Source organism: Sus scrofa, chromosome 5, assembly GCF_054392235.1.
Source record: "Sus scrofa isolate SSC_HxYL_T2T_F1_AM1 chromosome 5, Sscrofa_HxYL_maternal_Yorkshire_Landrace_v2.0, whole genome shotgun sequence".
Taxonomy (NCBI): domain Eukaryota; kingdom Metazoa; phylum Chordata; class Mammalia; order Artiodactyla; family Suidae; genus Sus; species Sus scrofa.
Window position 1 is genome coordinate 17364040 of NC_139387.1, and position 25368 is coordinate 17389407.

The following is a 25368-nucleotide window of genomic DNA, read 5'->3' on the forward strand; positions in this document are numbered from 1 at the left end:
ACAAATGTTGTTCAAGCATAGTAAATGTTGGCTGTATTTACTTGTTATAGAATCCCAGAGTTCAAGCAAGTATTTTTTAAACGAATGAAAGTGTATGACAGGAACAACTTTTATTTAACAGATGGCATAGTGGTTAAGAATCTGCATTTAAATCTTGGATCGAGTCCCTACTGTGGTGCAGCAGGTTCAGCGGCATCTTAGGAGTGCTGGGGTGCAGGTTCGATCCCCAGCCAGCACAGTGGGTTAAGGATCTGGCGTTGCCATAGCTGCAGCTTGGTTTGCAACTGCGGCTTGAATTTGATCCCTGGCCCAAGAATTCCATGTGCCATGGGGCGGCCAAAAAAGAAAAAAAAAAATGAATAAATCTCGGATCTTCTGCTTATTAGTTGCATGACTTTGAAAAAGATACTTCAGAGTTCCTGTTGTGGCACACCAGAAATGAATCTGACCAGGATCCATGAGGACGCAGGTTTGATCCCTGGCCTCGCTCAGTGGGTTGAGGATCCAGTGTTGCCGTGAGCTGTGGTGTAGGCCACAGACATGGCTCGGATCCCGAGTTGCGGTGGCTCTGGCGTAGGCGGGTGGTACAGCTCCGATTGGACCCCTAGCCTGGGAACCTCCTTATGCCACGTGTTCGGTCCTAAAAAGACAGAAAAAAAAAGGAAAAGAAAAGAAAGAAAAGGAAAGAAAAAATACTTGACCTCTCCTTCCCTGTTTCCTTGTCTGTAAAGTAGAGACAACACTACTAGCAACTTCCTCAGATTGTTGTGAAGATTAAATGAGACGATTCGTGCAGTTGAGTGGCCTTGGTGATCCTGTCAGCAGGAGAATGAGGTGACATGGCTGGGAATCTGGCCTCCTGCACTGCATCCCTCAGCAGGGGAGCGTGACCTGCCAGACATTGTTCACCAAGGCTCACAGTCCTAGTTATTCTTCAACAGCGGAAGTCCAAGTTTTGTTTGTCTGTTTTCTGTTTCATGAGGACAGCTTGTGGGAGCTCCCGTTGTGGCTCAGTGGTAACCAACCTGACTAGTAACCATGAGGACGTGTTGATCCCTGGCCTCGCTCAGTGTGTTAAGGATCCGGTGTTGCTATGAGCTGCGGTGTTGGTCCCAGGCTCAGATCTGGCGTTGATATGGCTGTGGGGTAGGCCCGCAGCTATAGCTCCGATTTGGCCCCTAGCCTGGGGGGATATTTTTCTCCATCTTTAGACTTGAGAAATGAGAAAACAAGTTATTATTCTTAAAATGCAGTGGTGAGGCAGGAATAGGATAAGGGTTATAGAGATTACCACTCAAAATAAGGAGAAAATGGAAAGAAAAAAGAAGTTTCTGAAGCAATTTCAAAATCCAGCTGGGAAAAGCAGTAGGTTTCAAGGCCTAGGAATATCCCTCTGTGGTTTCTTTTTTTTTTTTTTTTTTTTTGTCTTTTGTCTTTTGTTGTTGTTGCTATTTCTTGGGCCGCTCCCGCGGCATATGGAGGTTCCCAGGCTAGGGGTCTAATCGGAGCTGTAGCCACCGGCCTACGCCAGAGCCACAGCAACTCGGGATCCGAGCCGCGTCTGCAACCTACACCACAGCTCATGGCAACGCCGGATCGTTAGCCCACTGAGCAAGGGCAGGGACCGAACCCACCACCTCATGGTTCCTAGTCGGATTTGTTAACCACTGCGCCACGACGGGAACTCCCCCTCTGTGGTTTCTGATTCCACTTTCTGACCTCACAGCCCTGCCCCTGGAGTCATCCTTTCTTTTCCACGTGTTTTCAACTCTTTGTTTCCTGGCAGTACAATTTTGGATGACTGACAGCTGTCTTTCATCTTGCCCTCTCTCCGTCCCTTTCACTGCAAGCCAGCAGTTTATCTGCCTGTGTGACATCCTCAAGAACTGGGTGATTTTCCTGTGTTTGTCACTGGTTTCGACAAGAGTTGCCTCCACAAGTCTTTTTGGATAATCTCATTTCTTTTTTTTTCTTTTCTTTTCTTTTTATGGCCACACCTGCAGCATATGGAAGTTCCCAGGCCAGGGGTTGAATGAAAGCTGCAGTTGCAGGCCTATGCCAGCAAAGCCACGGCAACACCAGATCTGAGCCACATGTGTGACCTACACCACAGCTCATGGCAACGCCAGATCCTTAATCCACTGAGTGAGGCCAGGGATTGAACACGCATCTTCACAGACCATCTTAGGTCCTTCAGCCAACGAGCCACAAAGAGAACTCCAGTAATTCCGTTCTATGCGTGGTTGCTGCTTAGACACCTGAAGAGATCTGTGAGTCGCATGGCCAATCCCTCCAAGTGGTCCTTTGAGTGAATGAACTCTCTGACCTTGATCCTTCCTAGGCACTTGTCCAGGTACATCCTTGGATATCTCTTCAGAGCACACTTTCCTGACAGTGGATGGCCTAATTCCAGCACCTTTTGCAATATGCACAGGCTGAGAATGTCCCCAGAAGCAAGTTTGGATTCCTTTTTTTTTTTTTGTCTTTTTGCCTTTTTCTAGGGCCACTCCCGAGGCATATGGAGGTTCCCAGGCTAGGGGTCTAATCGGAGCTGTAGCTGCTGGTCTACGCCAGAGCCACAGCAACGCAGGATCCGAGCCTCGTCTCTTACCTACACCACAGCTCATGGCAATGCAGGATCCTTAACCCACTGAGCAAGACCAGGGATCAAACCCGCAACTTCATGGTTCCTAGTCAGATCTGTTACCCACTGAGCCACGACAGGAACTCTGAGAAATGCAATTTAAAATAAACATTAGAGGTGTAAACATTAGATAGTTGTATAATATGAAGTGTGGGAGAGGACAGAGGAATAAGAACTTTCAAGCAATATTGTTAAGAGAATAGCTACAGGCTTTCTGAAAAAATAATCTGAAAGTACTTAGTGAAATTAAGTTTGCAAAAACTTCATGACCCAGAAATTCCATTTCTGGATATATGTCCCAGATAAAATCTTTTTTTTTTTTTTTTTGGCTTTTTTGGGCTGCACCTGAGGCATGTGGAGTTTCCCAAGCTAGGGGTCCAGTTGGAGCTACAGCTGCTGGCCTACATGAGATCTAAGCAGCGTCTGCGACCTACACCACAGCTCACTGCAATGCTGGATCCTTAACCCACTGAGTGAGGCCAGGGATCGAAGCTGCATCCTTGTAGATACTAGTCAGGTTCATTAACCACTGAGCCACGAAGGGAATTCCCCCAGAGAAATTCTTGTATGGGTTTGCAGGGGGCAACATAAGAAGATAATTTTCTAGCAACATTTGTAGAAGTGGGGAATGGATATCCATGGATACCTGCCATGCCATTCTAGGCAGTTGTTAAAAGCAATGAACTAGATTATTTATAGCAGTAAGGAAGAGGATTTCCTGTTGTGGCTCAGTGGTTAAGAACCCAACTAGTACCCATGAGTATGCAGGTTTGATCCCTGGCCTCACTCAGTGGGTTAAGGATCCAGCTTTGCTTCAAGCTGTGGCGTAGGTGACAGATGTGGCTCAGATCTGATGTTGCTGTGGCTGTGGCTGTGGTGTAGGCTGGAAGCTACAGTTCTGATTTAACTGCTAGCCCAGAAGCTTCCATAGGATTTAGATTCAATCCCAGTGCCACAGGTGAGGCCCTACAAAGATTAAAAAAAAAAAAAAAAAAAAAAAAAAAAGCAATAAGGAAGGATCCTAGAAACAGAATTCACTAAAAAAAGCAAAAATAGAGAAAAAGAATGTATATATAGATATGACTGAGTCACTTCACTGTACAGCAGAAATTGACAGAACATTTAAATCAACTATACTTTAATTTAAAAAAATTAAGGATTTCTCATTGTGGCTCAATGGGTTAAGGACCGAACTAGCATCCATGAGGATTCAGGTTCAATCCCTAGCCTTGCTCAGTGGGTTAGGGATCCAGCGTTACCACAATCTGCTGCAAACTGCAGCATGGGTCACAGGTGCAGATCGGACTTGGTGTTACTGTGGCTGTAATGTAGGCTGGCAGCTGCAGCTCTGATTTGACCCCTAGCCTGGGAACTTCCATATGCTGTGGATGCGGCCCTAAAATGAAAAAAAAAATTAAATAAAAAAATAGTCATTAAACAAAAAAAAGTAAAAATAAAATATAGCAATGCCACTTACGTAAATTAAAAACACATACACTAAACAACCTGTAGTAGGTTGAAAAATGGCCCTCAAAGATGTCCACATCTGAATCCCCTGAATCTGTGAACGTTACCTTATATGGCAAAAGAGACTTTGCTGATGTGGTTAAGGACCTTGAGATGGGGAGATTTCCCTGGACTAGATGGGTAGGCCCAACGCAACCACAAGGGTCTTCATAAGAGAGGCAGGAGAGCACACCATTTAGCAGATGTGAGAACAGAAGCAAGAGGTTAGAGTGATGGCAGGAGGGGCCACAAGCTAAGGAATGTGGGCAGCCTCTAGAAGCTGGAAAAGGCAGGTAGACAGATTCTCCCCTGAAGTCTCCGGAAGGAATGGAGCCAGGCCAAACATTGATTTTTATTTATTCATTTTTTGTCTCTCTCTCTCTCTCTCTTTTTTAGGGGCACACCCAAGCATATGGAAGTTCCCAGGCTAGGGGTCGAATCAGAGCTGCAGCTGCTGGCCTATGCCACAGCCCAAGCCCTGTCTGCCATCTACACCACAGCTCACAGCAACACCAGATCCTTAACCCATTGAGTGGGGCCAGGGATCGAATCTGCATCCTCATGGGTACTAGTAGGGTTTGCTACTGCTGAGCCAGCACGAGAAATCCCAAACCTGGATTTTTAGACTTCTAACCCCCAGACGTGTAAGAGAATAAATTTGTATTTTTTTTACACCACTAAACTTGTGGCAGTTTGTTGTAGCAGCAAAAGCAAACAAATATACAATGATACATATTTTATAAGCACACATGCATAGTTGAGAACTTAAATCAATCACATTAGAGTGGTGTGTATGGGGAGAGAGAAGAGGGAATGAAGGGAGGTGACAGAATAAAACAAGAGAGGTGACTGGCCCCTCCCCATATTCAAGGTCCAGCAAAGACAAACAGAATCAGGTGACTCCCACTGCTGTGTAGAAAACAGCCCGGACATTGGAGTTCCCTGGTGGTCTAGTGGTTAGGACTTGGCACTTTCACCGCTGCCACTCAGGTTCAATCCTTGGTCTGGGACCTGAGATCCCACATCAAGCCACTGCACACAGAGGCCAAAAAACCCCAAAAAAGCCAACAGGTTGGACCCTATGACAGGTGTGGCAGATATTTGGAACATTGGTTCTTTTAAAGAATTTTATGAGGTTCCAAGCCACCCAAACCTGTTCACTTTCCAAAGAGCTAGCCATCATTCATTCAGTACCATTGTGTCCCAGCCTGTCTGCATTTGTTAGTGGCAATATTCCGTATGTGTAACAAAATTTTTACACCTGAACCACTGAAAAAAAAGACTTTTATGATATAAAATCAGTCCTCCTTGTATCTTGATTCTATGAAGGTGGTGCCCTGAGGAGAAGGTATAAATACTTTGATCACTCTTGGTAAATCCCTCAATTTCTCTTATGAATTCATGTGACTCTGAGATCTACTCTGGGTATCCTGACAAACTCAAGTTTCCAGGTTTGTGAACTTGGATCTGGACTGTGCTGACCATCTTAAATTCACATAAAGCCACTGTGCAGCCAAACTCCAGGCGCTTCCCCTTGCTTCAAACTTCAGCCTTATTCCTCTCTGTATCCCAATGTCTGTCAAAAGGCCTTATATACAGTAGGTGTACAGTGTTTGTTAGCAGCTCCTCCTGCTGATGTATTAGTTAGGATCTGGCACATTCACAGTAACTGTTTGGGGAATGAGCCGACCTTCCCCTTCCCTCAAGTCAGACTATCTTTCTAGTTTTATTTCCTACCATCCTACCTTCCATCTACCCCTAAGGACTTACCCTAAGGACTTACTATTCTCTAAACACTCGGTAAGGGAGTTCCCATCATGGCTCAGTGGTTAGCGAACCCTACTAGCATCATGAGGATGCGAGTTTGATCCCTGGCTTTGCTCAGTAGGTTAAGGATCCAGCGTTGCTGTGAGCTGTGGTGTAGGTGGCAGCCACCGCTCGGATCCCGCGTCGCTGTGGCTACGGCGTAGGCCAGTGGCTACAGCTCCAATTGAACCCCTAGCCTGGGAACCTCCATATGCCGCGAGTGCAGCCCTAAAAAGACCAAAATAAATAAATAAATAAATAAATACTCTGTAATCTTTCTTGTTTCTTTACTTGCAAGTACTGTTCCAAGTGACTAGAAAAGACTTCTCTTTATTTTATTTTATATTTTTTGGTCGCCCAGGGCATGTGGGGTTCCCAAGTCAGGGATCAGACCTGAGCCACAGTTGTGGCCTAGCTGTGGAAATGCCAGATCCTTTAACCCACTGTACCAGGCAGGGACTGGACTTGTGTCCTTGGTGCTGCAGAGATGAGTGCCAATCCCTTTGAGCTGCAGGGGAAACTCTGCCTTTTCTTTTAAAGAGGAAGTTCAAACATTACGTCTTCTCAGAGGTCTTCCTTATCCCTCTATGTATTCATCTGATCAATTATTCATTCATCCATTGACTCATTCAACAAATATTGAGCACCTTTAATCCAGGCACAACGCAAGGCATTGAAAATATATTGTAAGCCAAAAATAAAAGGTCACCACCTTCATGGAGGTCTAGCAGGAGATACCAAGTTTAATGCACACAGTATATTATGTTCACATTGATACAATTACAACTGAGATACATGCTCTGAAGAAACATTGTTCCTTGAGAACATGCAACTAAGGAATCTTTTTTTCAGAGGGTGGGCTGTGAGTAGAAGGGTTCAAGGAAGGCCTCTATAACAAAGTAACAGTGAACATCATTTTGGAAGCATGAATAGGCAAAGTGGAAGCAAAAATAGTATTCTAGACAGAGACTAGAAGGCACATGAGAAAGTTGAGGAATTGGGAGAGGCAATGGAGTAGGAAGGCAGAGAACCAGGGGGAATGTGGTGGAAGATGGGGAGCTTGAGTGGTAACATGACCAGATTGGCATTTTGGACAGCGTCCTCTAGCTGCTATAAGGTGAAAAGGATTAAGGTGGGGAGCAAGAGAGAATGGAGGGGTTTGCAATCCTCTAGGTGAGATTGAGGGGAGGTAATGGAGAGGAAGAAAGTAAATGAACTCCAAAGATAATTAAAAAGTAAAATTAATAAGAGTGAAGGAGAGACTGGAAGGGGAGGGGAAGAATTCAAGAATAACTTCTAGGCTCCCCGCTTGTGTGACGGGAACCACTGGTCAGAGTAAGAATCTACCAGAGTCCGGTGCACTCCTTCCCCATTTCTTATCTTCCATTGGAGGTTAACCCCTTCCATTCTAACCAGGGTGTTCTAGGTTCCCTCATTTTCACACCCCTACCTGCCAATAACAGGCAGGTGACACAGGGCTCCTCAGTCCCCAAGGCTTGTAGTGTTGAGTGAGTTCCATTGACACTGTTTTGAGCCTCGGGTCGTATCTGTGAAATGGAGACCACATCTCACAATTCGTAAAACTTGAGTGAAAAAACGGTCGTTTCTAAGTTCCTGTGTGGCTCAGCGTTAAGGAACCCGTCTAGTATTCATGAGAACATGGTTAGACCCCTGGCCCCGCTCAGTGGGTTATAGATCCGTCCTTTCCACGAGCTGCGGTGTAGGTTGCAGAAGTGGTTCGGATCTGGAGTTGTTGTGCCTGTGGCGTAGTATGGCAGATGCAGCTGTAGCTCCATTCAACCTCCAGCCTGAGAACTTCCATACGCCGTGGGTGCGGCCCTAAACCGCTCCCCCAAAAAGAATGTTTAATTTTTATTAGTTTGCTCTCTAGCCCTCTACGCCCATTTGGAAGCAGCTCCTTGCCCAGGCACAACGTTCAGCCATTTCCCCAAAGCCCAACACGGAACCCTGATGAGAGTAGGATTAGGGGCCTCGGCCAGTCCCCAACATCACTAAATCGCCACATTCAGGAGGCCAGCCCTTCCCACAATGCCACGAGACTGGCCCTCGCTGCACCAGTCCCGAAATCTCGCGATAGTACAACGGCGCCCGTTATCTTCCAAACTCGGAGCTCCACGCCTTCCCCGGCCTCAGAACTGTCTCCTCCTTCCTCTTTCCCCGCCTTCGGTCCCGCGCTCCGCTCTCAGATTGGCTGGTTAAGTCGGGTCAGTTTTTTTTCCTGGCCAGAAAGCGGCTCGACAACTAGTCCTTCTTTTGGCCCCGCCTCTGAAGCTTGGCGATTGGACAACTAAGACATGCGTCAAATGCCTCCGCGGGAGCACGGAGAAGCCAATCAGGAGCTTGGCGTATTTTACAAATTGGGGAAGTACCTGCTGCAAAAGCAGAGAGAGTCCGGGGAAAAAGCCGAGAAAGTGGGGGCGACCCTGAAAGGTTCCGAACGAGGTGCGGTACCGGGATCTTGGAAGAGATAAAAGCTTCGGGGAAACATAGAGAGGAGAGGCAGCTTGGGGTCGTAGAGCGAAAGAATAGGCTCAGAGTGTCAGGGGGTGACACCCAGAAAAGCGCCCTTGCAGGAGCCAGGTTTTCTGGGCGCATGGATTTGGGCGGAGGTGGGAATATCAGGGATGTCAGGTACTAACTCCTGAACTGGCTGACCTTCGATCCCCGGTCCTGCTTTCTTCTCCATCTTAGCTGTAGCCGTCATGACCACCCTCCAAGCCACTAAGGATCCTCTCCTCCGGGGTGTATCTCCCACCCCTAGTAAGATTCCTGTTCGCTCCCAGAGACGCCCGCCTCTCCCCACAGTCAAACCCTACGCCCTGGGCCAGGAAAACCAAGATCCAAGGGTAAGGGGACCGGGGGCGGGTGGGGGGGGGGTTGGCGGGTGAAGGCAGCAGCTACAACGAGGCAGCACACACCAGCAATGCACCCCAAAGCTGAGATCCAGCTTTTTCTCTTCCCCTCCCCCAGAGATTGGTGCAGAAGGTCAGTATTCAGCGTCCCCTCGTTGACTCAGCAGGCCCCAGGCCAAAAGCCACTCGTCAAACAGATCCATCAGAGAAACTGGTAGGGAGCACTCAGCTCCGGAACCCTTTGAAGGAGCTCAGGCCTAGCCCTGGGGGACAAAATGTGGACCCTAGGCCCCCAACCCAGACAGGTACTTGTTGGAGGCTTGAAAACAGTCTCCTTGACTGGGTGGGAGAATGGGTTGAGCGCGGTGTGGTTTGCGGGCTTTGCACCCCCCGGGTCTCCCGCTTACTCTAATTCCTAGTCCTTCCTCCTGGAAAGCTCTCTGCTCTTGGATGTCCTTTCCTTCCTTCAGCAAACTCTCATCTCTTCTAAAGCCTTTTCCAGCTCTCCCAGTCACAATCAATCAATTCCTCTGTGGTTCTAATGCTTTGCTGTACGTCTTTTATTTTTATTTATTTATTTATTTTTGTCTTTTCGTCTTTTCTAGGGCGGCACCCGTGGCATATGGAGGTTCCCAGGCTAGGGGTCGAATCGGAGCTGTAGCCACCAGCCTACGCCAGAGCCACAGCAACATGGGATACAAGCCAGGTCTGCGACCTGCACCACAGCTCACAGCAACGCTGGATCCTTAACCCACTGAGCAAGGCCAGGGAGCAAATCCGCAACCTCATGGTTCCTAGTCGGATTCGTTAACCACTGCGCCACAACGGAACTCCTGTGCTTCTTTTATAACCTGTCCGTACTTTGGCTTGGGTCTGTTACCTCTCTAGTTTGATGATGGCTTGTTGAGGATGGGGGTTTGTCTTCGTCATCTCTAGGCACTGGTGCCTGGAATAGTGTCTAACACAGAGTAAAGTTCTGTGAATATTTGCTGAGCTGAGCTCAATTATATGTGAGCCTCTCGGCTCACTCTGGCATCCCCAGGTGGCCATGCGGGGCTCCCTGCCCCCTCAGCCTTCCCTCTTCCTGTTCCTCCTCACCTTTCTCTCTCCTCTTCCCTTGCAGAGGCTTCAGGGACTGTAGAGTTTGTGGCTGACCCTGCAGCCTTGGCCACCATCCTATCAGGTGAGGGGGTGAAGAGCTGTCGTCTGGGGCGTCAGCCCAGTCTGGCTCAGAGAGTACTGGTTCGAGGGAGCCAGGGAGGCACCATCCGGAGGGGCCAGGTAAGGAGCCAGGGGGCTAGGAGGCAATGAGGCTGGGGTAGGCTGAGGAAGGAAGGAAGGAATCCTAAGCCTGTGCTGATAGCCTCTTTGGGGGCCTAGGATGCACGGGCCTCTGCATATTTGGCCCCCAGAACTCCAATCCACCGGCTGGACCCAGCCAGGGCTTCCTGCTTCTCAAGGTTGGAGGGACCAGGACCTCGTGGCCGGACCTTGTGTCCCCAGAGACTAGAGGCTCTGGTGAGTGCCCTCGAAGGGCTGATACTTAGTGCTTCTGGGAACTCCTTCCAGGACAAAGCTGGACCTTGGGAGGGAAGGTACCTTGCAACAAGCCAGAGGCGGTGTGTGGAGGCAGATGGGGTTGGTGGTGAGGCCGAAGGTTTGGGGTCTGCCTCTGGCTCTGCCTTTTCTCTTGCTCTTATGGCTCAGATCCCTCCTTCAGGACCTCCCTCTCACCTCTCCACTCGTCCCCGCTTCCAGGAGCTAAGAAGAGAGACAGGTGGCGGCCTCAGGTGAGAAGGAGAGGGTCATTTGGAAAAGAATGATCTGATGTCTGATGGAGGGGGAGTCCCTCAGAGTGGGGCCTTCCCCCCAACCCAGGGAGAAGGGGAGACACCTGTGACCGCCCAAGATGAGCCCTTGGAATAAGTTTCAGGCCTCCTTAGGCAGGCCTCTGTATGACATGAGTTTCTTTGGGTTATGGACGGAGGAAGGGGACAGAAATCAGAGGTGCTGTCTCTCTTGTTTAGTGGCCAGAGCATAGGCTGTGGCACTAAATGGGACTTGGGTTTGATTCCTGACTCCTAGCGCTTACAGACTGTGCAAGCTTGCCTTTAATCTGTCCAGTGAGGCTCATGTCTGTACCATCACTTGAGGTTTCATGAGAATTACATGAGGTGATGTTTGTGAAGCATTTAGCACAGTGCCCAGCTCCTAGTTGGTACTCAGTGACGGCTAGCTGCTGTCCTTATTGTCAGCAGGACTTCGGTGAGCCAGGCCTCAGGATTGCTTGCGAAGACCCCTGTCCAGCCTGGTGAGTGCACCCGGCGATGGGAGAGAACAGGGGCGGGCAGGCTGCTCATAGGGAGCAAAATGAGAAAAAGCTCGGCAGGCCGGGAGGAAGGCCAGATCGGGAGTCAAGAAGAAGGGACGTTCTTGATAGGCCTGAGGTTGACCCAGCTGCTCTTGTGTCAGAGGAGGTGGCCCCTAGTTCTGCCCTCTCTCCGCCACTTCCTGCAAGATGTACCTCCCACTCATTGTTCTGTCCCGGCCCCTAAGAGCCATCACGACACCCCTAGCCCACTCAGGGTGTTCAGGTTAATGAGTGATTGCTGACACAGTGCTGGGCTCCAAGGGGATGCTCGGTGGGTCCCCACCCCTCATGGTGCAGCGGGGGCTGTCCAACTAGGATATCCTCTTTGGAGGGTGCAAAGCCTTGTTCTAGAATCCGATGTGTTCCAAAAACTCCAGCCAATTTCCTGTCCCCTCCTAGCTTCCTCTCTCCCTGAAGGAGAACACGAAATTGTCACTCACTCAGATGAAGGAGGAGGGGGCCCCCTTGGTCTGGCCCAGCGAGTACCATTAAAAGAAACCCGAGTACCATTAAAAGAAACCCGAGAGATACCCCATACCAAGGTGAGAGGGGGACCCCCTGGGGTGGGGGGAGGGGGCAGAGGAGATGCACGGGGAAATCCCCCAGCTGCGGGGCGCTGAGGATTGTGGGTGGAGCCAGGCAGTCCCCGCCTGGGCCTCAGCATGTGCGCTGGGTCCTGCTTTGCCCCAGATGGACCCCAGTCCTCTCCATAGTGGGACTGGCCTCTGTTGACCAGATGTCTGGGGGGCCTGGGAGTGAGAGGTCACAGCAGTCTGCAGTGTATTTATATCAGCCTCGGATCAGTGCTGAGAAGGAGACGGATCTGATACTTGACAGTCAGAAGCGTTCACTCCTTCACCCCACAAGGGTTTACAGACCAACTAATGCATTCCAAGCAATGTTTTAGGTTCTGAATATACAGCAGGAAATAAATTCACATTCTATGTCGGTTGGTGATAAGTTATCTGTTTATTTATTTGCTTTTTCAGGGCTGCACCCACTGCATATGGAGGTTCCCAGGCTAAGGGTCTAATCGAAGCTACAGCTGCCGGCCTATACCACAGCCCCAGCAACACCAGATCCGGGCCACATCTGTGACCTACACCAAGGCTCACAACACTGGATCCTTAACCCACTGATCGAGGCCAGGGATTGAAGCCGCAACCTCATGATTCCTAGTCGGATTCATTTCCACTGTGCCACGACGGGAACTCCCAAGTTATCTGTTTTTTTTTTTTTTTTTTTTTTTTTAAAGTAAGGCACTGAAGGGGATGGAGAAGGGGGAGGCGGTGGTTGGTCCTGCTATTTCAGATGACTGGTCGGTGCACGCTCCCTGAGGACGGGCGGCTAAGTCAAGAGCAGAGAGGTTTGAGGGCGTAAGCCTTGCAGATATCGGGGGGAGAATGTTCCAAGCCCCGGAGAACTGCAGGTGCAGAGAGGGAATGGGCCTGGTGCATTTAAGGATCAGCCAACTAGTGAGGCTGAAGCCTAGTAGGAAGGACAGGAAGTGAAGCCAGAGGATCCGGTCAGAGCAATCGGGATCAGGTGGGGTAAGGATTTAAAGGCCAATGTAAGACCTCGGCTTTTGCGTGGAATGAGTGGAAAGCCATGGGATTGAACAGGGGAGTGCTATGATTTGATTAGCTCTTAAAGAAGTCACACTGGCTGCTGGAGTGAGAACAAGACAGCAATGCCAAGCAGGAGGAATCATTCTTTCACCTTGTTCTCCACAGGACGGCCGTGACTCCTGCCCGATGCCCTCCCCTGGCCGAGTGGTGCCACCTGCCGTCGCCCGGCCATCACCCTTTGGACGGGCTCAGCGTGTACCCTCCCCCGGCCCCTCCGTTCCAGTTTGTATCCACAGCTCCTGGGGGCTGGGCAGGGGCCGAGCACTCTGGCTGGGATCCCTGCTCAGCCACCCCCATCTCTCCCCAGACCTCATATTCAGTGTTGCGACGTCTCGCCTTCCGCCCCAAAACCCAGTTCACACCCCTCCCATCGGCCTCCAGAGTTCAGCAGGTGAGAGAGGGCAGGGGAGGTGGCTGCCACAGGCCAGGGCTGGGGGAGGAAGGGACCCGGGGCGGGGCGGGGGGGGGGTGGGTGCAGGGAGAGTCACAGCCTCTTCTGTCACAGGCCCGCTGGTTGAGTGGCCTCTCCCCTCAGCCTTGCCCCGAAGAGCCTGCAGTGCCCTGGGTAAGTATCAGGAACCCCCCCGGGCTGGGATTCCTCTGTCCTGTCGGCTGAGGCCCAGCAATTTTGAGGCAGGCGGGCTCCATTCTCCCTGCTTCTCTGCCACCCTCCTGATCCACGTCAAGGGCCTCTCAGTCAAGGACCCGATCTCTTCCTCAGGAGGGTGGGACTCAAACGAGCCTTCTTCCTACCCCAGCCGGGCTTCCTCACGTGGCCCCTCTCCTCCCATGTGGCAGGAGCAGATTGCAGTCCGCTTATTTGACCAGGAGAGTTGTATGAGGTTGCAGGAGGGGCCCGGGAAGCCACCCCCCGTGTCAACTCCTTGTGGACCCCACCCCAGCAGAACCCCCAGCCTCCAGGAGATAAAGATGCAGGTGAGCCAGCGTGGGTAACGGCTTTGATGCCTGATGGGCAGTGACGGGACTGAGCGTCAGACAAAGGGGTTGTGTGGGAATGGGACAAGTGTGGGTGCGAGACTTGCACCCACATCTTGACATCACACTGGGGTGCTCTCTCCTTCCCACAGCGCATCAGTATCCTGCAACAGCTTTTGCGACAGGAGGTAGAGGGGCTGGCGGGGGGCCAGTGTGCCCCCCTTAATGGAGGCTCCTCTCTGGATATGGCTGAACTTCAGCCCCTGCTGGCTGAGATTTCTAGAACTCTGAATGCCCCAGAGAGTAATAATTCTGGGGCTTTTCAGCCTCCCAGACCGTTGCATCCCTCTGCGATGCCAGAGCCCTGCCTCCTAGAGGCGTGTGGGGAGGAACCAGAGCCCTGCCCGGAAGCAGAGCCAGGGCCCCCAGAGTCATGCCCTAGGAGGGAACCTGGGATATCAGAACCCTCCACCCAGGAACAGCTCGAGGTGTTAGAGCCCTGCCCTCCCGGAGCACCTAGACCCCTTCAGGCCTGCCCCCTGGGGCAGACAAGGCCCGCAGAGCCCTCCCCTAAGGTAGAGACGGAGAGGGCTCCCCAAAGTCCAGAGTCCAGCCTGCAGCCCTCCTGCGGTCAGCGGGCTCCAGCGACCACCAGCTTGACCTTCTCCTCCCAACGCCCGCTTTGTGCCAGCCCCCCTATCCACTCGCTCCAGTCTCTGAAGCCCCCAACAGGCCAAGCAGGTAAGGGGTTGGTTGGAAGTGGGTGTGAACAGAGGAGGCCCTTGTCTTTCCTGGGAGCAGGGCCTGCCCTGCACTGGGTGGACCCCTGTTTCTTGCCCCAGCCGGGCTCTCCCACGGAGGGAGGGGGGAGCTGCACCTTCAGCCCTGGGCTCCTGAGGGGGCCTGGCTCTTGGTGGGGCGGTGGGTAAGGGCATTGTTGGGTGGGAGTCTAGGACTCCAGAGTCCGCCCTGAACTCTCCATGGCCCTTGGCCCTCAGACCCCCACAATCTGGCCCCTCGAACCCTGGCCCTGAGGCAGCGCCTCAGAGCATGTCTGAGCGCCATCCACTGCTTTCATGAGGCCCGCCTGGACGACGAGTGTGCCTTCTACACCAGCCGAGCGCCACCCTCAGGCCTCACCCGGGTCTGCCCCAACCCTGTGGCCACGCTGCTTGAATGGCAGGATGCCCTGGTGAGCCTCCAGTCCCGCAGCCAGCTAGGCCTGCACAGCAGCCCGGGGGAAGTAGGAAGTGGGGCTGGGGGCCAACCTCGGCGCCTTTACAGAGGTCAGTGGGGAGGAGGTGGCTACAGTTCGAGGATGGCCGGGCTGTGACAAGGTCTTCTCTCTCCCCAGAGTTTTATTCCAGTCAGTTCTGCTGCCCCACAGGACTCTCCATCCTGAGGCATCCTCTTCCACCCACTCCTGTCCTACCTGCTCCTTTCTTTTAACCCTTATTTATTTTCTACACAACGTTTTAGGATCCTTTTGTCACTCAATAAAGTTTCTAAAGTGTCTTAAGTGTTTCTTCTCCAGTCCCAGGTAGGCCAGCTCCTGCTGTTATTCTCCAGTTGCCCACACGGTGGCAGTGTCCTCCAGCTTCCAGGCCAGCCCTGGGTTTTAGGAACCCCCAGGCTCCCTTACCTATAGGAGCTGTCTGAGCCATCCCGCTCCTGCCCTCCGCACCTTTCCAGCCAGCTCTGTGAGTGTGTTGGGGGCAGGAGTGAATGTGGGCCTTTGGGGACCTGCTTTTCTCCTTGCTCTCTGAGATCAAGGCCACTTCCAGGAGCCGTGAGCAAATCACGCATTGCCTAGAGCTCCCCAATCCCTCCCCCTGCATCAGCAGAAAGCAGAAGTGCCAGACCCACATCTTCAGAATCCTCCCTTGTTCGTGTCACTCTGCTTGGTGTCTCCCTACAGGTGTAAGGCCTCAAAGCTCTCCCGAAGCAGACACCCTTCCCTGTAGCAGAGTAGAAACCTTGGGCTACTCCCCTCTGCTTCTACCCCAGAGACAGGCCTTGCCAGGAATAGCCAAAGCCTTGCCTCTGGCAGGAAGGGCTAGCAGGGTAGGGGTCCTAGAGGGGAGCGACACAAGGGTCAGCCTCTTTTCCCCACTCTATGCACCAAGTTAAGAGCCGCACACAGTCTCCAACTTCACTTTATTGGAAGAGGCAACAGCAGCTGTAACCCCAGGGCCTAACCTGGATGGGGGGGGGGTGAAATGGGGACTGCACAGGGTGAGCTGTAAATGCTAGGAGAGAATTCACTGGTTCCTCTAGTTCACAGAAGGCTGCCAAGGCTAGAGCCCGAAGCCTAACAATGGAGATGAGGGGATGACAGAGAAGTCGTCATGACAAAGGACCAGCGCCTACCCCGTCCCAGTGTCTCCTGGCCTCCTGCTTAGTTGAGCTCCTTCTGTTTCTGTTTTCTCCCTCCCCCAAAGCCAGGACTTCCCTTCTGTTTTCTGCTTTCTGAGCCTATGCCCCGTAGCTAGTGAAACTTTTCTTGGCTCCTGGTAGAAAAGAGGGTCCCAACCTGCGCCCCTCTCCTGTCCCCGCTTTCACAGGCATGCATACGGATGCTGGTGGTCCCTCACCAAGCCTCTCTGCTCCTCCGCAGGCTTCCCCAGCTCCCCAGACACTTATTCCCCAGAGCGCCAGGGGTCTTGCCTGTTAAGGCCACCTCTGGGAGCGGGAGGGTCCGCCCACCACCAGGCTCTCAAAGGACGGGGTGGTGCCTTGGGTGGGGCAGCTGAAGGGGGGTGAGGAGGGGCGTGGAGGTGAACGAAGAGCAGGGGTGCAGGGGGATGGGGCCTGGCTCAGTCCGGGTAGATGATGAAGCCAGAGAAAGTGCTGTATTTGTTGGTGTTACCGCCGTGCACCTTCCCTCCATCCAACTTGATGAAGACTTCATCTCCCACATCCAGGTGCAGGATGACGCTGTTGCTGGCATAGTCATAGTTCTGGTCCGCGTCCTGAGCAATAGCGCTGGCCCGGACCTGGCAAGGCAGAACAGAACGACCCACTCATGCTCTGTGCAGAGCTGCGGTGACCAGGGGGTCGGCCACAAAGGTGCAGCTGGGCCTGTAAAGGCGATGGGAGGGTAGCAGGCTGCAGGGGCTGGGAAGGACAAGGTGCCTTGCCCACAGCGCCATTCACTAGCTGCTGGGGCCAGGACAAGGTTCATGCCTTCTCTGGTCCTCGATTTGAGCTGTAAGATGGGAGGTAGTAATGGAGCCTACTTCATAAGATTTTTAGGATTAAAGGAGTTACCACATGTGAAGCGTATTAGGACAGCGCTTTGCACAGGGGAAACGCTACATAGGTTTTGCTACTATTATTATCATTATTTTAAAAATAAAATGAGCCTGTAGGATAATTTCTAAGATTCGGAACCCACTCCGACCTCCTAAACTTGTGTTCCCTTCCCCCAGTGATAGAGCACAGGCGTGTCTGTGCGAACGCAACGGTGCTGGCCTTGGGAAGGGGCCAGGAGGTATTCGCGCCCCTTCTAGATTCCGCTTCTTAGCGTCTGCTGCTGCCCCGACGTGGGGGTCGCCTTCCGCCCCAACAGGTAGCCCCTCCTCCCTTCTGGCCTCGCTGCTGCTGGTCGCCTCCCGTCGCCAGCCCCTTCCCCAGCCCCCCTCTTCCTGTCCCGCGGGGGCTGGTTATTAACTCATCAATTATTCATCATTATTCTAATCACTATTTACCGTCCCCAGGGCCGCAGCGCCCGCAGCGCGGAATACAAAGTGGGAGCAGCGCGGCCCCCGCCCCTTCGGGAGCCGACTCACTCCAGATACGCACTCACCCCCCTCCGCCCCCCCGCCCCCCACAGACACCCTGCATAGACCACACACACCTACTCAGCGCCGCATGCAGGTAGATGCAGCTCTACTCTCTCACATCTCACCCCCGCACCCACAGACACACTCACATCACGCACACACACTCTCACTGTCTTACACACATGCACTCTCTCCCTTCCCCTGGGTTCCTGGGGCGGCCCTGCTGGGAGGAGACCCCAATACAGTGACTGTGGGTCTTGGAGAAGCGGGAGGGTGCTGCGGGGGTGGCAAGACACCGGTTGGGACAACTGGGATGAGCAGGCCTGATGTGCCACAGTCAGACCACCCCATCTGTGGGGCATTCAGAGGTCACAGTTCAACCCTAACCTTACACCCTGTGGCCCAGGCACCTTTCCCCACCTCCACTCCCTGGGGCTTCTCAATTCCTCTACTGTGTCCCAGATCTTGAGCTGAGTCTTTGGGGCTTTTCTCTCAAGCTAAAGCAGCAGCGACCCCGACTCTGGCCACAGAGGCAGGAACCAGGCCCGGGTCCAAAGCTTCTGCTTTATCTGTGTGTTTCCTCTTTCCTTCTCCCAAATTCGTTCCCACAAGCCACCTGGGTGGCCCCTGAGCTGCCACATTTCCCATCTCTGCCCACTGACTCAGTCTTAGCTGAGGGTAAGGCCCACTCTAGAATTAGCCGCAGGCCCTGGGACTAGCAACAGAGTTGCCCGAAAAATGAGCGCGTGTTTCCTTCCTTTTTTACCTTATCCTCGAAAATCCAAGCTTAATCTCCCCACAAGGGAACAGCTACCAACGGCCCACTGCCTGAAACCCGGATTCCACGCTAATTCGAAGGAGCCAGAACCCAAAGGCCAGGAGGGTTGTCCAAGACAGCAAGAAAAAGAGGCTAATTGGCAGGATGAGATACCAAAGAGGTTTGGTGCATAGCTGCCTAAGGTGGAAGCGTGAGGTAGCAACTGCAGATACAGTAAGCTCTGAGTTTGAATTCTGACACCATTCCTAAAGTCCCACGAGCCTCTGGGCAGGTCATTTTCCTTTCTTCCGCCCCTAATTCTTTTTTGACTAAAGGAAGTGGTTTCTAAGTTCTTGGCCACCTGGCTTTCTTGCTGGTAGTGACGCTGATTAGGGGAGAGGCCCGGTAGTGTAAGGAACGCGGGGAGATTTAGAAAGCCACCCAGTCTGGGGCTGGGGAGAGGCATCTCACCTGTCCATTCTTCATCAGGTCGGCCCACATGCTGGTGCCGTCACCGCCACGCATGAGCACATGGTAAGCGAAGAAGTAGACACCCGGCATGGGGCAGGTGAACTTGCCACTGGCCGCCTCATAAGCGTTGCCCACGTTGGTCACTACGTCGTCGAATCGCAGCACCTCATAACCCTCGTGGGGTCGCCGAAGGCCCGCATAGAAGGCTATTCGAGGCACATAGCCCGCAGGGGGCGCCACCCCGCCGGGGCCTGGGCCGGGAGGGCCCGGGGGACCCGGCCTGCCCGGCTCTCCTGGAGGTCCTCTGGGACCTGGTGGTCCCGGGGGCCCTCGCAGACCTGCCTTCCCGCGCCGGCCCATCTCCCCCTTGGCGCCCGGAGGGAAGGGGGGCACGGAGGCGGGCGCGCCGTCGGGTCCTGGACCTCGCTGCCCATGCGGGTCGCACACCATGCGGCAGCGACCCAGCATCTCGTAGTGCGCTGGCCCGCGGGAGCTGTGCACTAGCAGCGGAATGGCCACCAGCAGCAGCAGCACCATGGCCACCCCGACGGCCGCGCCCGCCACCCGCTTGCGGCGGCTCAGCCGCGACGCGGCCAGGGCCAGCAGATCCTCCTCACTCTTGGGCGCAATGGCGGCGGAGGCCCGGGGCTCTCCGCGGGCCCCGGAGGCGGTGGCCGGGCTCGGGCCTGGATCGGGAGCCCCCCGACGGCTGCGCCCGGCCCCCCCGCCCCGGCGGGCTCCCGCTTCAGCGGTGCTGTTTCCCAAACCTTCCGTCAAGGCGGAGGTTCCCCCGTGGGTTGGGCCAGGGGCAGCTCGCGACGGTTCAGAGTCCGTGGTCCTCTGTTACCCTCTCGGTCTAATGGTCCTGGGCGCCTGCAATCCGCGGCTCCTCGGACGGCTGGTTTCTTACAGATCTGGGATGCCTGCTCTCCGGACAGCTGCTTTCTCAAGGATGGCGGCGCCTAGGTTCTCGGCTACCCAGACGGATCGCTCCCGGCCGGAGCTCGGACTACTCTCGGCTCTCTGGACGTCCCGGGCTCTGCGGTGCGGGTGGCGCTCACCGGACGCGACCTCCTCGTAGGTTGGCGCTCTGGCTCTCGGCGAGCCCTGACCCACCTTTCTACCCCAGCCGCGGCCCCAGCCCCTGCTGGAGCCCTGGCCCCGCGTCTCTCTCCGGTTAGCACTCTCCCTCTCCGCGTCCCTAACCTTCCTCCCCTCCCTCCCGGGGCGGCAGTGCGGGTGGTGTGAGCCGCCGCGCGGCGGGAGCCGCTATAAGCGGCCGGGGGGCGGAGCGACCCCTGGCGTCCAGAGCGGGAAGCGCGGAGGCGGGGCAGGCAGCGGCCTCCACCCGCGTCCCCCCAGCCTCTCGGTTCCTGCCCGGCTCTAAGCCAATTTTGCTCGGATTCACTGCGCCCACCCTATCTTTACTTTCACCCTCTACCCTGAGTTTCTCAGAGCCCGGAGGAGGCCAGAAAACAGCAATGGGATAAAAAGGGGTTGAGACACACACATACACGCACACAGCAGAGGTGGAGGCCAGAGTGAAAAAGCGCCCTCCCTACCCCATCCCCAAAAGAAAAAAAAAAAAATCCCACAAACAAAAAAGGCTAGGAAAAAACCCAGAAATTTGCCACCGCACGCCCCTCACTGCCCATGACTGAATAACATATGGTAAAGGGTTCAACGGGTTGGTGTCGGTCTGAACTGGAAAAGGAACATCTCCAGGGACCCCTATGCTCGGGCCCCCAATGTTGGGGGGCGGGGGGCGCGGAGCAATCGAGAGAGCGAGGGAACAGAGAGAACGAGAAAATAGACCAGCCTCGGGGAGCGAGCAGGAAACTGACAGGAGAGCAGAGAAGGAGCTACAGAGAAATCAAAGAGACAGAAAGCCACATAGAGACACAGAGACAGAGACAAAGCTTGGAAAAGAGACTAACTGACAGCCCCAGAGGGGGAGAGGGAGAGACAGAGATGGAGAGAGAGAGACGGGAGACAAGACAGGTTGACAGATCGAGAGAGAAATGTAAATGGCGCGCTGCAGAGAGACACCCAGGTCCGTGTTCGGACTCCAATGTGACATATCAACTGTGGGGAAGACGTGGAGGCGGGGCGCTTCTGGGAGCCGAGTGGCAGGCTCTGGGCCTGTGCATTGTGACAGTGTGCTGGCAAGTGTGGACGTGTCCATGGGACCTGGCCTTGTGTGTCCCTGGGTGAGTGGGATTGTGGATTGTGTGTTGTCTTTGTGTGTGTTCGTGTGAGGGCTGTTTTACATTTGTCTTCCTCTTTAGTCCTTACATATGGGGCCCCACGAGTGTCATCTCTCCTAGCCCAGGACTGAAGAGTAGAGAGTTTACTGGGGAGAAAGAGTCAGAAAGCAGCCCTGGTCCCAGCCCTTGTCCAGCCCCAGGATCTCTGCCCCTTCCCCCTTCCTCAAAAGTCTGTAGTCAGATGGAAACCCAGAGAAGTTGGACCCCACATAGTAAATATTTGGGGGGGGGATTTAAAATTGGTTATGCAAAGGACTGTAACTAAAAGGCGGGATTCGGGGCTCGGCATCCTCCTGTGAGAGGTGACTGCCTCTGTCATTCCGGTGACCAGGAGGAACCTGAGCTTAGACACATCCTTCCTCAGGGTCTCACCCCTCTGGGGGACATTTCTTGCTCCCAGGCACCCTAGGACCAGGGGCTTGGAGAAAGGGTTCAAGAACTGGCAAAAGTGGGGTATTAGGAGACCTGGAGGTGGATAGCTGCAAAGGACTAGAATAAGCCAGTATGGTTAATATACAAGAGTGCATTTGTAAAACGGAGGGCACAGGGCACATCAGGGCATAATTATTGGGTGCAAGGTCATTTCCGCATCTCTTGTTTCCTGTACCCCTTCCCTGCACCTCCCGGCCCATAATGGTGCCGGAAGAAAGAGGTTGCTGAGGCTGGGCCTGTATGGAGGGAGGGCCCTACATGCTTGAAAGGGTTGGGAGAGAAAGGATTGGCAGTCAGTGGGGGAGGGGCCTCCTCCAACCATAAATACAAATTTTATTCAAGGTCTTTGTCGCCATTTGTCTTCCTCGGGGGGCTGAGGGCCATGTCGGCCCCGTGCATGTCTAATTCTGAATCTGCTCCCCCAGGCTGGATGATGGATGGATCAGAGAGGAGAGAGCAGGCCAGGGCTCACGCCGGCTTCCCCTGCCCGATCCTCAAGCCCCATCCACTCCAGGTCCTGCCACCCCTCTCCCTCCCACTCCTCCCGCCACCCCACTCACTAAAGACCCTCTCTGCTCAGCCCGGCTCCTCACCCCTCTCTCCTACTCACCAAGGCCCTCTTTTTGAGCCCTTCAGCTCAGCCCCCTTCAGGTCCCAGCCCTCTTCTCTCGGGAGCGTCCCTTCTCTCACGCCCAGCCCAGGCTGTGAGCTTTGGTGACCAGCAGGGCTGCAGGCGGCAGCGGGTGTGTGTGGTGGGGGAAGCAGGCTTGGCTTGCAGGGAGCCGAGGGGCCAGCTCCATGAATTTATTCATGTTCTGTTGCTCTTTCCCCATGCTCTGGAATGAAGCTGCCAGCTCACCAGGTCCTTATTGCTTCCCCTGCAGCTGTCACAGTCTGCCGAGGAGGGACCTGGGTAGGGTCAAGGCCAGCTAGTCCTCCAGGGGCCAGAAGCCAAGTGTCTGGGCTCAAGAGGAAATGCTGGGGCCCAGGCTGGGGTCTGGGACAATTTACCCAGAGCTCCTTGGAGAGCCAAACAGGGAGATCCCAGGGAGGTAGGGTGGTTGGGAATGGGAAGGAGGACATAGTGGTGCAGGAGGTAGAATGGGCAGTGGAGGTGTGGACAAGGCTGATGGGGAGGAGAGGAGGGGAGAGGAGAGGAACTTTGAGTCCCCCAGTCTCCCCTTTTTAAAAAAGCACAACCCAGTCTGAATCCTGCTTATCTTCCGCCCTTGACTCTGCGCTAACCCCAACTCTAATCCCAAAGTAAACACTCGACTCCTCTCCAATCCTAAAATGAATCCTAACTTCATAACCTTTTACTCTAAATGGAACCTATCCCCACCTATCCTGTCCTGGAACTGAGGGGTCTCCCAAGAATTTCCCCCCCAGCACTTACAACCAGGCCAGGTGTGTGTCAGTGTTCTAAGGTCCAGACTTTAGATTAGCATGTGATTAGCATATTATTTGCATGTCATGTGTGCCTTCTACTCTGAGGAAGTTTGCTTGTTAAAATTTTATGAAGCCTAGCGGAAAGGTCTTGGCTCCTTGAAGTTTTTCTCTTTTTGTTCCTTCTTCCACCCTCCTGACCCAGACCACTTCAAGAGAAGAAAGGGGGTGAGGAAGTGAGTGATAGAGGACTCATGGGAACAAAGATCCTGGCAGTGGGATCTGCCCCTGTTGCTTGCAGCATAACCTCCTCGAGCCTCAGTTTCTTCGTCCAAAAGAGGAAACAGCTGGCTGACGTTAACCTTAAGATCTAAGGAAACACCTTTCCCTCCCCGCCCCCTGCACTGTCTCCTTTCTCCCCTTTCAGGTCTCTCCACCTTAGGATTCTCATTCACCGCCCTGGCTTCCGCCCGCCCCCTCCACCCCTGCACACACTCTGGCTTTCAGCTCCCTCTTGTAAGACCTCACAGAACTGGAAGCAACCTAGGTTGCCTGGTACCAGACCCCTGGTATGAAGAGAAAGGAAAATTGCCCACCTGAAAGGACAGGGAATAACATGGAAAGGGAAATGCCAGTATTGAATGCTCACAGTGTTTTAGAGATTGTACCTGCAGGTTCGCATCGCATCCTCGCTGCACCCCTGAGAGGTCACTATATGGTCTGCATTTTACAGATGAGGGAACTGAGGTCCAGAAAGGAGAAATGGCTTGTCCTGTGTCACCAAGTAAGTGACAACCCTAAAACAAGTGTTCTGATATCCTGGGTTGTTTCTCACTGCCCTGGAGAAGAGAGAGAAATGCCACCCGAGGCAGTGGAAGGATGAGAGAGGGAGGACAGGGATGGGGAGAGAGATTTGAACGCGTCTCAGGGGAGCCCTGAGTGTGTGAGGCCAACAGGGCAGGGCCTGGGCTCCCCCATCCCTCACCCGCAGCGCTGAAACCCAACAGGTGCTCAGTTGTTAGCTAGTGGTGGTCGCTGAAGTCAGCTGCGGAAGAGAGCAGCTCAGTCAGAAGAGGAGAGGAAAGGGAAGAGAAGGGGGTGGGGGAGAGAAGGAAACGAAGCCAGCGGGGCGGGGTGTGGGGGGAGCGTCAAAAGGGGCTTGAAAGGCAGGAAAGCTGAGTTGTGAGGACGGCTCTCCTCCCACCACCGGTGGGAAAACAGTTGCGGCCCAAGAGCCCGCCTGCCCTTTGCCCTCTGTCGCAAAAAGGGTCGACAGGCCTCCTCGAGGGGCGAGAGGGCAAGGACGCCGCGGAGCCCAGGGCCTCCTCCCCTCATCCGCCGCACGGATCCCCTGGCACTGCGGCTCCGTGCCTTCTGAGGTTCAAAGGGCCGCCGCCAGAGCCGGCGAGGCTAACAGGCTCCAGGCTCCCCAGAGAAGGGGTAGAGACTGCTCCCAAGGAATCTGTCAGGCCAGATCGCGCCGACTTACTTCCGCAGCCCTTGACCCCTGGCCAGGTGTGGCTCCTCGCCCTGGCCTCTCTCTCCACCTCCTTTTGCCCTCCCCTCGTCCCCACCTTCCACCTGCTCCAGCCTCAGTTAGTGAAATGTGGCGAGCGACCGCACAGACAGCTGTCAGACCCCTCATTTCTCCGCCGGGATATTGGATCTCGCGCTGGGAGACCGACAGGTGAGCAGAGGAGGGGTGGCGCGGGGACCCGAGGGCGGGGCTCTGGCTGCCGTGAGCCAGGCGCTCAGGAGGCAGGGCCAAGCTGGAATCTTCGAAGGCTCATCTGATTGAACGAGGTCGGCCCTAGGATGCTTTCTGCCCAGGGCCCCAGGCCCTTTCCTCTTCTCCAAAGAGCCGGAGATTTCACAAACTCCACATCCTCTGCGCCCTGACCCAGGTCGACCTGGGACTCCTGGTCCCTCACCCCAGGAGAATCTGGCTCCCATGTGCGCTGCGCGTAGCGGCTCTGAGCCGGCGGCCGTGGCCCGGTGCTTCCTCCCGCCTCCTTCCATCCCTTCCTTCTTTCTCCCCCTCCTTCCCGCGCTCCCTCCCCGGCGGCCGCGGCCTTTATTAGGGATTCCGCGGCTGTCGGTCCCGCCATCCATCCTGTCCGCCGGCAATTAGGCGGCCAGACAAAGAGCAGCTTCGGATGGATGAGGGTCCCGGCGGATCGGAAATGTGAAGGGTCAGCGCTGCCGCCCGCGGCGCACCCCGCTCCCCCTCCGCATAATCACCGGCCGCCCGTCACTCAGCCGGCCGCGGGGGAGCTCGGGGCGGGGGCGGGGGAGGGCGGAGGTGGGACTGCAGCCTAGGCGCTTAGGGCAGGGCAAGCTGACCTGCACCAGGGGCGCCTCCTGCGGGAGAATGGAGGACTGCGGGAGGCCGGAGGCACCCGGAGGAGAGGGCGGGACATGGCTCCCGGCGATTCCTGAATGCGGACTTGGGGACGACTGCCTGGGGGCTTCCAGTGCGGAAGCGGGGACTCTAGCTGCAGGGGAG

The 25368-nt window shown here is 54.4% G+C and overlaps 3 protein-coding genes across 20 annotated transcripts; 2 read left to right on the forward strand and 1 right to left on the reverse strand.

Annotated features, from left to right (window-relative positions):
- The first annotated feature begins 8322 nt into the window (after positions 1 to 8322).
- On the forward strand, positions 8323 to 15279 carry TROAP (trophinin associated protein). Of its 17 annotated transcripts, none has more exons than XM_084955560.1 (15): positions 8323 to 8419; positions 8669 to 8823; positions 8948 to 9134; positions 9953 to 10110; positions 10210 to 10347; positions 10537 to 10619; positions 11088 to 11140; positions 11600 to 11742; positions 12934 to 13050; positions 13136 to 13219; positions 13334 to 13393; positions 13627 to 13764; positions 13917 to 14505; positions 14763 to 14956; positions 15119 to 15279. In XM_084955560.1, exons 2-15 carry the CDS (start codon positions 8680 to 8682, stop codon positions 15164 to 15166), a joined length of 2136 nt encoding a protein of 711 aa, XP_084811686.1. In that variant the 5' UTR covers positions 8323 to 8419; positions 8669 to 8679; the 3' UTR covers positions 15167 to 15279. The 17 variants fall into 17 exon arrangements, with proteins under 17 accessions (XP_084811686.1, XP_084811690.1, XP_084811689.1 ...); XM_084955564.1 differs by having other exon boundaries at positions 10550 to 10619; positions 11085 to 11140; XM_084955563.1 differs by having other exon boundaries at positions 10550 to 10619.
- A 625-nt stretch (positions 15280 to 15904) lies between these two features.
- On the reverse strand, positions 15905 to 19314 carry C1QL4 (complement C1q like 4). The gene is made up of 2 exons (XM_003126109.5): positions 18778 to 19314; positions 15905 to 16760 (listed from the first exon to the last, which is right to left on the reverse strand). Exons 1-2 carry the CDS (start codon positions 19312 to 19314, stop codon positions 16581 to 16583), a joined length of 717 nt encoding a protein of 238 aa, XP_003126157.1. The 3' UTR covers positions 15905 to 16580.
- Positions 18976 to 24549, forward strand: LOC146403171 (uncharacterized). 2 transcript variants are annotated; one of them, XM_084955566.1, is made up of 4 exons: positions 18976 to 19953; positions 21902 to 21990; positions 23596 to 23646; positions 24453 to 24549. In XM_084955566.1, exon 1 carries the CDS (start codon positions 19289 to 19291, stop codon positions 19856 to 19858), a length of 570 nt encoding a protein of 189 aa, XP_084811692.1. In that variant the 5' UTR covers positions 18976 to 19288; the 3' UTR covers positions 19859 to 19953; positions 21902 to 21990; positions 23596 to 23646; positions 24453 to 24549. The 2 variants fall into 2 exon arrangements, with proteins under 2 accessions (XP_084811692.1, XP_084811693.1); XM_084955567.1 differs by lacking the exon at positions 21902 to 21990.
- The last annotated feature ends 819 nt before the right edge of the window (positions 24550 to 25368 follow it).